General features: G+C 39.8%; 1 protein-coding gene across 1 annotated transcript in view; it reads right to left on the bottom strand.

The window, feature by feature from the left end:
* PLCB4 (phospholipase C beta 4) overlaps positions 1 to 12,596 on the bottom strand; it is a 423,663-nt gene that overhangs the window by 29,803 nt on the left and 381,264 nt on the right. The window contains exons 30-33 of the mRNA XM_023737565.1: positions 10,948 to 11,036; positions 10,045 to 10,195; positions 5,699 to 5,748; positions 5,549 to 5,614 (exon numbers count right to left, since the gene is read on the bottom strand). Coding sequence (XP_023593333.1) covers positions 5,549 to 5,614; positions 5,699 to 5,748; positions 10,045 to 10,195; positions 10,948 to 11,036 — 356 coding nt within the window. The remainder of the gene's footprint in view (positions 1 to 5,548; positions 5,615 to 5,698; positions 5,749 to 10,044; positions 10,196 to 10,947; positions 11,037 to 12,596) is intronic.

The raw sequence follows: 12,596 nt of genomic DNA, 5'->3' as shown, positions 1-12,596 counted from the left end.
AGTGAAGAGGACTTGAAGCACTTACTGATGAAGATCAAAGACCACAGCCTTCAGTATGGATTACACCTCAACATAAAGAAAACAAAAATCCTCAGAACTGGACCAATAAGCAACATCATGATAAACAGAGAAAAGACTGAAGTTGTCAAGGATTTCATTTAACTTGGATCCACAATCAACACCCATGGAAGCAGCAGTAAAGAAATCAAAAGACACACTGCATTGGGAAAATCTGCTGCCAAAGACCTCTTTAAGTGCTGAAAACCAAAGATGTCACCTTGAAGACTAAGGTATGCCTGACCCAAGCCATGGTGTTTTTGATTGCTTCATATGCATGTGAAAGCTGGATAATGAATGAGGAAGACCAAAGAAGAATTGATGCCTTTAAATTGTGGTGCTGCCAAAGAATATTGAATATACCATGGATTGCCAAAAGAACGAACAAATCTGTCTTGGAAGAAGTGTAACCAGAATGTTCCTTAGAAGCAAGGTTGGTGAGACTATGTCTCACATACTTTGGACATGTTATTAGGAGGGATCAGTCCCTGGAGACGGACATCATGCTTGGTAAAGTAGAGAGCTAGCAAAAAAGAGGAAGACCCTCAACAAGATGGATTGATACAGTGGCTGCAGCAATAGGCTCAAGCATAACAACCATTGTGAAGATGGCACAGGACCGGGTAGCATTTCATCCTGTTGTACATAGGGTCGCTATGAGTCGGAACCGACTTGACAGCACCTAACAACAACAACAACGACAATCTTTATAGAAGCAGACTGCCACATCTTTCTCTCGTGGAGCGGCTGATGGGTTTGAACCACTGAACTTTTGGTTATCAGCTGAGCGCTTAACCACTGTACCACCAGGGCTCCTGATAAACTCATAATTGCTCGAAAAACCTTTACTGAATTCATAAAGAGAAGATGTGTGGATAGAAGAAAAACGAACATGGGAAAATTCAGAGTCAGTGTAATGATTAAGAGTTTGGGTTCTAGAGTCAGATAGAATTTTGGTTCAAATCCTGGCTCCTCCATTTAAAAGCTAGGTGACTTAGTTCAAGCTATTCTTTTTTTAAGGCATAAATTATCCATTTGTCAAATGGCATGACTACAAAAATGGCTACAATTATCTTCTTCCCTTGGTAATGTAACTTCTTAGCTACTCCAGTCAAGAGGTACAGTCCTCATCCTTTGAATCTGGGCCAGCATATGACTTGCATTATCCCATAGAATGAGGTGAAAGTGATGGTGTGCCAGTTCCATGCTAGGCCTGAGAAGAGGTCTTCTATACTTCTGCTTGGTCTTTTGGGACCCTTGCCTTGTGAACAAGCCTGGGATAGCTTGCTGAAGGATGAGAGATCACATAAAGCAGACAGGAAGCAGCTCAGCAGAGGCCTTCCTTGACTAGCCAGCTGCCACCCCTCCCCTCTATCCACCACGTACCCAACTGGCAGCTGACAGCAGACATGTGAGTGGACTCAGCTGAGATTAGAAGAATCATCCAGCTGAACCTACCCAAACTGCTGCCCCACAAAATTATGAGCTAAATAAAGATTGTTATTTTAAGTCACTAGGTTTTGGGTGGCTTGTTACCCAGCAAAAGTTAATGGATACAAATGAATATAATTATAAACCAAAAAACCAAAGTCACTGCTGTCGAGTTGATTTGACTCACAGCGACCCTACAGGACAGAGTAGAACTGCCACATAGGATTTACAAAGGAGTGGCTGGTGGATTCGAACTGCTGACCTTTTGGTTAGCAGTCTAATGCTTAACCACTGTAATACTGCTTTATATAATTATTACAAGAGCACCTAAGAATACGTGCTTCAGCAAACTTCAATATGCATTAGCTTATATTATTATTTTAAAAGTGTCAACAGAGAGAAAAATTAGTGTTAGGATAAATGAGGTCAAATGGAGATCAGGCTCTAAGTGTGCCTGATGGTAATAGACTCACCACCTCCTTTCACCTCTTCCACCAGTTTTCCTTTTTTCAGCTTCAAGATAAGCATGTTAGCAAAGCACTCTTAAGTCTATATTAGGCAAGTAAATACATGTATATATATTCTTCATCTTAGAAGTTGATTCAAATAAGATGAATGGCAAGTATTAGGGAACTATTACAGAGTTCCTGGGTGGGGCAAATAGTTAAGCACTGGACTACTAACTGAAACACTGGTGTTTCAAATCCACCCGGAGGTGCCTAGAAAGTAAGGCCTGGCAAATTGCTTATGAAAGGTCACAGCCTTGAAAACCCAATAGAATGTAGTTCTACTCCGCACCCATGGGGTTGCCATGAGTCAGAACTGACTCAACAGAAACAAACAACAATAACAACACAGACAAGAAGGCCTAATTTTTTGAAAATAATTATTTGCAAATCCCTATACAGTTAAAATAGATGAAAAGCACTTTAAAAAAAAAGTCAATAATGTGGCAAGTAGTAAAGGATACGGGTGTTAGGGTAGGCAGATGGGGCTTGTATCCTGGCCCATCGGCATTGATTGCTTCTATTAGTTTGGGCAAGGGACTCAACTCTCAGAATTTCATTTTATTCACCTCTAAAATGTGGATAGTATTTATTTAGCTTTTAGGAACATTGTGAGGATTTGAGAATGTATATAAAATGCACGACACAAAAGAGCTTCTGAATAAATTTAGCCTTATTGGTAGTAGTTTCATACAAAGAGACCCTAGAACTCAGAGTTCGTAAATTACACTGCCAAAGCAGGTTGAATAAAAATGTGGATCCCATATGTATGTAATGGGGGAGAAGGAATTAATTCATAAGCTTATCATCACAAACCTGTGACCTGAGCTTCTGAAGTGTATGAGGATATGAAAAATGAGCAGTGAAATGCATTGCCCTCCTCAGAAACGCCTCTGAAAAGCATTCTGAAAAACAATAGGTAAGTATGGCACACTTGATTGTGGCAATTTAGCTTGGTTACTTGACCTAAGGAATTTTGAAGGCTAACACTTACTCCAAAAAACTCACACTAAAGCTGCTATAAAAGTCTACACGAATTCAGATGGTAAGATTTAGGGAGCTTTAAAATCTCCTTTTAAATTTTGGTTCTATTACAATATGAGATTCCAAAAGCTTAAGGTTGTTTTCTGCAAATGAGGGCAACTCGGATTCTTTCAGCCACGTGGGACTTAGAGATTGTTGAATACCATGAATACTTTCCTTGCCAACAAGAGAGAAGACAATGGAAGGAGTGAAGGGAAGTGAAATCCTGAGGTGGAGGGGAAGATCTACTAAAACCATCTCTAAACTATCTCACCAGTCCCTGGGTGTCACTAATGGTTAAGGGCTTAGCTGCTAACCCAAAGGTTGGAGTTCCGAGTCTACCCAGACATGCCTCGAAAGAAAGACCTGGCAATCTACTTCTGAAAAATCAGTCATCGAAACCTTATGGAGCATAGTTCTACTCTGACACACATGGGGTTGCCACAAGTCAGAATCCACTCCATGGCAACTGGTTTGGTTCTCGGTTTTTTGAAATTATCTCACAGAAAAATAATTTCCCATCTTTGCCACTTTTTTTTCTGATGAAGCAGATAGGGCTGTTAACTGACCTGAATGTCAAAGCTTTAGACAAAAGAATCAACAGACAACTCTGCTCAGTATTACGTAGATTGAGTCCTAACAAGATGACCACTCTTGCTTAGTAACTCTTCAGGTAACCAGTATATTTAACACTGTCCAAATTAGATGGAGGTTTTCTTAACGTCCCATGTGCTGTCACATGGGAGGCAATGACGGGACCTTGTTCACTTGGTGAAGCAGCCAATCACTCACATGGAGTAAGGTGGTAAGAGCATGGGTTCTGGAATCAGATGACATGGGATCAAGTACCAGCTCCGCTGCTCCCTAACTGGGACATTAGTCAAATTGATTAATCTCATGAATCCTTAACTTCCTCATTTGCAAAATGGGGATTTAAATAGTACTTACCTCACTGGGCAGGGAGGATTAATGAGATAATACATGTAGGAAAACATCTAGAAAATAACGAGCATGCAAAAATTCTAGCTGCTATTATTATTGTTATTATTATTATCAGTCACAGTATATTTCTTGGTCATGTCTCAAGCAAATATTAGATGAGGATGAGGCAAGCAGCGTAAGTTTCCAACTAGCCCAAAGGCCATTGAGATGCCTGCCTCAGTGACAGAAACTCAATTTAAATGGTAGGAAAATTTGTTGGAAAACAGCTTGGCATATAGGCACCAACTCCATTCCTAATAATTGAACAGTTATTTAAGTTGCAGTCTCTCTTATTTCCTTTTCTCTCTTTGTCCTGCTGCCTTTCTGTATTCCAGTTTGTTGCCAATAACCAACAAAAATGAAATCACTACTTCAAATAGCTCTGTCTCAAATAGCTCACACTTATAAAAATTTGTGACAAGTTTCCCCTGTGAGCAGTGAAAGGAATTCCACTGGATGGAATTATTCATGAAACTGGGGAACAAATACTCTTTGAAGTGACCTCTATATCAGCAAATCTATTGAGCCATCAGTTCAATAATACAGCAAACATTACTAGGTCAAGACGAGGCTGAATTTCTCTAAGAAGTACAAACTGTTATAGAAATGACAGGGTTTCCGGGCCATTCTCTTTGCATCTTAATATCTGCAGTTATTCCAAAGTATGCCACTATAACTCCAGTGCGGCAAGACATGCCTTGGTGTGAGGCTTGGGTCAAGGATAACAAAGTGGGAATGTAAAATTAGTTTAAAAGAACTAAGAGGTCCCTTCAAGCCAAGAAATTAAGTTTCTCTTCCTCTCTTAATGGATGAGGACACATATTATCTTGAGCGGTAGCACTATTGTTGTTGTTACACATCTTTAGGGAAGAAAGAGGTACTACATTTTTCTTCTTTCCTCCAAATGGACAGTATCTCTAAGAGGGGACTGGAAAGCAAGTTCCTGACCTCCTGCTGGTCTCTTAAATTTGCAACTAGCTCTTAAAATTTCTCACAATCCCTATCAAAGGACCTCTTCTTACAGGTGAAAAAGAAAAATAAACATATTTCAGAAGTGGGTTTACACAATGGGGGTTTACTTGTCTAGGTGCCAGTGAGTGGGATGTGCAAACCTTCTAGCATCACCCTCCACGCACTGCTTGGCAACCTACTTGACAGCGACCAATGGAATTTAGAACTTAGAGGCTAAAATTTGTGAGCTGGTCTTTAATAGTCAGGCTACGGCCCAATATAAAGACATATTATTAGTTAAACAATTTAAAAATGGATGAAGCTTTGTTATCCTTTTGAAACAACTGTTAGAAATGAAGATTAAAAATCAATGACAACCACTCCATTCTATTTTTTAATTGCATTGCTAACCAGTTAAAGGGAAGGTACTTCTGTCTAGCTGGCTGGTGTCAGCTTCTAGGTAGTGTGTTTGGCTGTGAATGGTTCATCAGTCTATAACACAAAATAGTGGCTTCAGGTTTCCACCAGAGCTGAAAGTAAAAACAAACAAGCAAATAAAACTAGACAACATACACCCACACCTACACAAAACACTCTACCTTTGCATGTTTCTTCTTCAAAGAGTTTAGCTCCTTCTGCTGTTTCTTTAAATGCTTCAGGTAAGCCTGTGGAAAAATAAAGATGACCAAAAATAATTTTTTTTATAGTCATAATACAAGAGTGCTTGCAAAACAGCCAAGCAATTTTACCTTCATCTGCTTTAAATCTTCTATCCTCACTTGAGGGATAAGTTCAATACCTATAAAAAAGAAAAAGTTGAGTCACTGTGTATACCAAAAATTAGAGAGAATACTTGCTAATGTGAAAATCATAGTTCTGAAGCCTCATCTAAAGACTGTGAAGTAGCTTTATATGTCATGTTAGGGATATAAACATCTTAATTTCCTATTGTGGAGCCCTGATGGCGTAGTGGTTAAGAGCTCGGCTGCTAACCAAAAGGTCGGTAGTTCAAATCCACCAGCCACTCCTTGGAAACCTTATGGGGCAGTTTTCTGTCCTACAGAGTTGCTATGAGTTGGAACGGACTCATCGGCACCTAAGAACAACAGTAACAGTTTCCTATTACAGAGCAATGAACTAGACAACTGAAATGCTTATTGTCTTAGGTATCGTTCCCTAGAGGAGAGCCTGAGGCAGGGATTTGGGTACGGGTGATTTATTGAGGTAGGGCTCTCAGGAGAACCTGTGAAAAAGTGAGACAAAGCATGACAGGGTAGAGGAAGAAGGGAGGGTGTACTTCCAGCTGAAATCCAGCCTCTGCCTGATCCCACAGGGAGCTCTTAACAGCACTCCAGGGTTGCTCTACCTTGAGGTAAGGAGCTGGACTTTTGTAACCTTGTATCAGCTAGTTGATGGTTGAGTAGGTGTTACAAAACCTTCCAGGCATTTCCAGGCAAGGCTGAGGGCAAGTCTGAGGCATCTCTCTGGAGGAGGGTGCAGCTGTGATTTGCGATTCACCAATTCTCACAGCAGTCAGGGGATGGGACGCTGACTTGTAAAGGGAATTTGACCGGGCACAACAGCCTCTTTGACATTTGTTTTATCTTTGTATTTCAAGGTACATCATACCAGTCAACTAACTCCCAACTCTTATTCTCACGTCTAATTCTCATCAGAGAAAAGCAAAACATTTTCTGCTATCAAATTTAATTTTTGCATTTAAGCAACATGCTATTGCGCACAGCGGTGCCTTTAACATACAGGAAACAGTAAAATCAAACCACTGTATAACACGATGCTGCAATGAGGACCTAGAGGACTAAGAGAAATAATGAAGTCATCCTGTTATCTGAGTGATGCTAGGCCAGGTGTTGTCATGGCAACCTCAGTTGTAGAATTCTGAAACATGTTCTGTTGGACTGCAGATTTTCATTTTAGGCAAACAGAATGAATGTGCACTCCGTACAATAATTGATTTCCATTAGAATCCCAAAGGCTAACTGTGATATTCAAGAAACAGAAGAATCAAGTCCCAGGCTCCTGTTTTTTGGTTTTATTCATTCTAAGAAGATTTGCACACTCAGGGTGAGGGTGTTTCGGCTGGAAAAGAAGAGTCTTGGCTTAGAGAAATCAGTATTTTAATCTATAACATGTTATGATAGGCTTTATGGTAGGCAATGGGAGCCCATGTAGGACAGTGGAGTGGATTCTGGCATGGGTCTGAGCTGTTTCTCTTAAGTCTTTGCTCCCTTGTCTGTAAAATGAACATACAGGAGTTGGTGGCATGTGAGGTCCTCCAGAAATACAGCAAATACTAAGAGTTTGACCCGATCTGATGAGACTTCTTTTTTTGGTCTTGGTTCAACAAAACCTTGACTAATAGGAAAACACAAAGATAGAAACCTCACCTAGATTTGCATACCCTTCATTGCTTTGAGAAGACACAAATAACTTTTTAAATTTTTGTTTATATAAGTGATATAGTTTTTAAAAGATACTTTACAGAGCAGAAATTGGTGCCTGCTCAGTTCATCTACATGTCTAGAGCACTGTGTCCACAGAACTATCTGTGATGAAAGAAGTATTCTGGAAATCAAACAGCCACTAGCTACATGTGACTACTGAGCACCCAGATATGGCTAGTGTGACTGAAGAACTCAAGTTTCAATTAAAAAAAAAAAATCGGATTACTTTACATTTAAATTGCCACATGTGGCTCCCGTTAAACCCCGTTGCTGTGGAGTCGATTCCAACTCATAGCGACCTCATAGGACAGAGAAGAACTGCCCCATAGGGTTTCCAAGGAGCAGCTGGTGGATTTGAACTGCCGACCTTTTGGTTAGCAGCTGAGCTCTAACCGCCATGCCACATGTGGTTAGTGTACTGGACAACTCAGGTCTACAGCTTCCCTGGTGTGAAAGTAGGGTTTGGCAGCACATTTTGGACTCCAAAGTTCTAGATAATTGCAGTTTCACTACATAAAGTTTTTTTTTTTCTTTTCCGTTATCAATATAAACCAACCAAACTCACTGCTGCTGGACGAGTAGATTCTGACCCATAGCGACTCTACAGGACAGAGTAGAACTGCCCCATAGAATTTCCAAGGCTGTAAATCTTTACACAAGCAGACTGCCAATTGACCTAGATGTCCCCTGAAGGCATGGTCCCCAGACCCCTACCCTTGCCACTCCGTCCCTCAAAGTGTATGTGAATACAATAATTCTTAACTGGCCCTTAGTATTTCCCCCTTTCAATGAATTCTTCTGACAAGATCATATTAATATTCTTGAAATACTCCTGTAATTGTCACTCCTCATTGCCTTCACAGGGTGGCCCTAGAACCATCTCCAGCCCAGGAAAAATGAACCAGTTGCCACTATCTGCATTCCTTTTCTCTTATCTAGGCTGTTTCCAAGGTTGCTTCCTCCCAGGTTGCCTTCTCTCGGCTCCTCCACCTTCTCTTCCTGTTCAAGTTAGACTTATGTTTCAAGGCCCAGGTCAACAGAGGTCTCATTCATGAGTCTTCTCTGGGACTCTTGCTCAAATGACCCCTCTCCCCACCCATTTCTGAGTAGTCACCCCTTGTTATACACTTCCTGGTACAGCCATTGCATGGCAGCCTGTCTTGTCTTATCCCCCTGTCCATGTAAAGTCCTTGACAGTATGTAGGCGTTTCTCATAGAACTTAGCCATGATTTAGAGTAGGCTCCCAAGTCTTCAGAACAAAAGGTGAAAATGAAACAGCGTGCAGATCTTCTTTCTCAGGGTGCCTTTTAGAGATTAAAATAGAAGTGATAGCTGCTTGGATCCTTCAAATGCAGCTCTGTTTGGAAGCAGTGGTAAGGCAGCTCTAAACACAAGCACATTCTCTTCTAGAACTACGATTATTTTTGTACTCTGTAAGCTGGTCACACTGCATTGCTTTTTAGGCCACTTAACTCACTACAATTACTGATGTCTCCATGCACTCCTGAGTGGTACAAGAACTTTAATCAAACAAAAACCTCTCTCATTTTCCATTCCCTGTCTCTAAGAGTGGCTAACGTAACGACCAGTGCTGGTACAGAACGCCAAAGTCTGTATCGTTACCTTCCTCCATTTCTTTCTCAGGGAAGAACAGAAAAACAGCTGCTAGCAAAGTACAAACTGGACTACTGTTGTGGAGTCTCATTTTCTAATTTGTTTCACAAGGCTCAATGCACATGTAGTTTCCTACTAAATTACTATGTTGCTTTGGTTTGGGAAAGTCTTTGGTTTGTGTGTATTAAGTATACGAACAACTTGATTTCCTTACACCAAGGATGCCTAATCCACAAATAAATGGGAAATATACATACTGAGTAAAAAACCATTAGGAAACATTGAAAGTCTTATTAAAGTAAGACGAGTGAGTTTTATAAATGATTCATGGTCAAGGAGAATGTTTAATTACCAGTGTGGCATGGGCACTATCCAATCAGAACAATTCCTGGCCAATTAGAATGGAAGCCAACTTTAAATAACACTTCAGCTGATCACCTACATACTGGCTGAATATTAGCACCTGGGACACATAAGTTTTTGCGGGATGCGTCTTATAATCTTTTGTTTCATTCACAGAAAGTTGCATGCCCATCTGACACTTTTACAGAGAAATAATGATATGGAGCTAAATATTTGCCTATGGGGATAAATTATTTAAAAGGAAATCTAGAACTGTCCCATCAATGGTGACCCTTGGTTCATGAACCCATTGCCTGTCCAGATAAGCGTCTATGATGGTATCCAGCAGAGAGTGGAGGTGAGCGAGCAAACATCAATGTGTGAAAGTTGTTGTTTTCTTCCATAAAGGACACTGAATTTAAAATTGTTTAAAACCATAGATATTTTATCAGTATAACTGAGGTACAGAGGATCTAACACATGAAACACCAACGTTGACTTGCTACTATACGCAGAAAGTAAACACTGTGTCAAACCCACAAGGCAACATGCTGTTTTTGAGTTTTATAGGGCATTGAAAATAAATAATTTCTAAATACCTTCACAAAAAAGACTCTTCAGAAAGACTCTAAAATTGCCAGAACAGAAAGGAGCCCAAAGAACTCCTCCTTACCTTTCTTGGCTTCCACGCCAGACCCCAGGGCCGCCGTGGTGGTTGGTCTGAGCTCAGAGCTACTCTGAGGGGTCACGTTTGCTTTGGCAGTGTTGGCCTTTCCTTTCTTGTCATTCTTGGAAGTGTCACTGGGCACATCGGCTATGTCACTCTGGAACAGAAACACTGACTCAAATGAATGTCACCTCAATTCCTGCATATTTTTTATTTTTCTGAATCCAGGTACTCTGTCCCACTCAACTTCTCCCCTTCCCTTTCCCAGACTTCTATTTGAATGGACCTCTGCATGGTAGGAGTAAAGATTACACAGTTTCCTTAGGCTTGAAGCAAAGGATCAAGCCAAGAAAGAAGATCCAACTATTTTACAAGCAGAGTATGCTTTCTCATTTTCTAGCTAGTGGAGAGATTACTGCTTCCACTCCAAACTGAGTATGGTAAAGGTAGCATTTAAAAACAAACAAATAAATTGTGCAGTGGAATACGAGAAGTTTGGGATGCAAGACTGATAAAAAACGAACAAACGCAACAAACAATAAATGGTATTTTCATTAGTTCACTGAACTGGGTTAGCTGGTACTTCAGTGTATCATAAAAGCATCCTATATTTTAAAGTTTCCTAAAAGTGTTACAGATGTTTTCCATTCTGCTTCCAGCGGGGAAGTGGTCCCCAGATGTGAGTTAAACCACTGGTGATGATGTGGGTCTTTCAGACAGTGGTCACATTTTGTTAAACGTGTTACAGTCTAGTAGACCACTGAAATATTGGTTGAACTGGTAAGTTCAGTTAAAAAAAAAATCTTAGAATTTGTTATATTAATTTATTATTTTGATATTATTTTGTAATCACTGTTTTATAACCAACCTCCCCAGCTTGGCCACCCTCAACCAACCATTGTTACTTACAGTTTCAATGCCCATAGCTCTCATTTGGTCTGCTCTCTTTTCCGTAATTGAAAGAAATTTCTTTGGATCTGACAATGCATCCACAATATCTGAAAGAAAAACCACTGAGCTTCTAATTCTCTGTTTTACTGAAAACATACCAAAACAAAACAAAACAAAACTCAACTAATAAACTATTCATGATCCTGGATACCCATTTAGCTTTCTGCTAAGTGCCTTCTAGAACACAGGGCAAGGTTAGGGAAACACAGGTAGTAGCAGAAAACAAGAAATACGTAAAGGCAAGGGTCAATGACCAGATGATGTTCTCTACCTTTGTCTTTAGTTTTTCCCCAAATAAAGAAAGCAGGGTGACAGGGCAAACTAAGTGAATTGCCTGGGGTTCTCCAGTCTTTAGTGATTTGTGTAACTTTGAGCAAACTGATTAATATTTGAAGCCTCAATTTTTTTTCATCTGAAAATTACGGCTGAAATCATCCACCCTAAAGGGTTATTGTGAGATTTCAATACGATGATGAGTACAAAAAGTATCTAGGAACACAGGAGTTGTCAAAGCACTATTTTTAGAATCAAAAGACTAATATATATTTGAAGCTAGTTTTGTTTCCATGGTAGGTAAACTGAAATTATTTCTCTAGTGTTTCTCTGCTGTAACTTGCATTTAAAAAACAATACAATTTCATCTTTCGATTGTATCATTTGAAAAGCTATAAGTTGTTTCTGAGTTTCATATAAATCTTTATAATTTACCAACACTATAGAAGGAACCCTGGTGGTACAGTGGTTAAAGCAATCGACTGCTACCTAGAAGGTCAGCAGTTCAAAACTACCAGCGGCTTCGTGGGAGAAAGATGTGGCAGTCTGCTTCCTAAAGATTTATAGCCTTGGAAACCCTATGGGGTTGAAATGAGTCAGAATTGACTCAATGGCAGTGGGTTTTTTGCTATAAAAGGAATAATTATTCTTGATAAAACAGGACATTATTTACAAATTTCATGTTTATAAACTTTTCCCTAGCAGAATCACCCTCCTAAACACAGTCTTAGGATCCTTTTCCTCAGTTTAGTTTTTTTTCTTTTACCTTAAATAATAGAAAATAATGTATGTACATGGTATAAAACACTCATATACATAAAATGAAAAGTCTCCTCTCCCACCAATTCCATACCCAAAACCAACCAAACCAAACCTGTTGCTGTCGAGTCAATTCCAACTCGTAGCAACCCTACAGGACAGAGTAGAACTGCCCCACAGGGTTTCCAAGGTGGATTTGAACTGCCAACTTTTTGGTTAGCAGCCGTAGCTCTTAACCACTACACCACCAGGGTTTCCGTTCCACACCCAGTAGGTAACTATTATTATTCATTTCTTGTATCCTTCTAGATATTTTTTAAACTCCAAATGAATTCATAGTTTTCTGTACCTGTTTATTTCATTTTTTAAATTACATATCTTGGAAACACTTCCATACCAGCAATATAGATCTACTACATTATTTTTAATGGCTGCTTAAATATCGCATTTTATGAAAGGCTGAAATTTCTTTACCCAGTTCCCTACTGACAGACAGTTGGATTGTCTCCATTCTTTGCCATTATAAACAGTGTTGCAGTGAACATCCTTACCCTTAGTAAGGGCAAGGTGGGCAA

The sequence above is a fragment of the Trichechus manatus genome, unplaced genomic scaffold, assembly GCF_000243295.1.
Source record: "Trichechus manatus latirostris isolate Lorelei unplaced genomic scaffold, TriManLat1.0 scaffold00104, whole genome shotgun sequence".
NCBI classification, from domain to species: domain Eukaryota; kingdom Metazoa; phylum Chordata; class Mammalia; order Sirenia; family Trichechidae; genus Trichechus; species Trichechus manatus.
The sequence above is the reverse complement of the archived record's forward strand: the minus strand, read 5'-3'. Positions and strand labels throughout refer to the sequence as shown.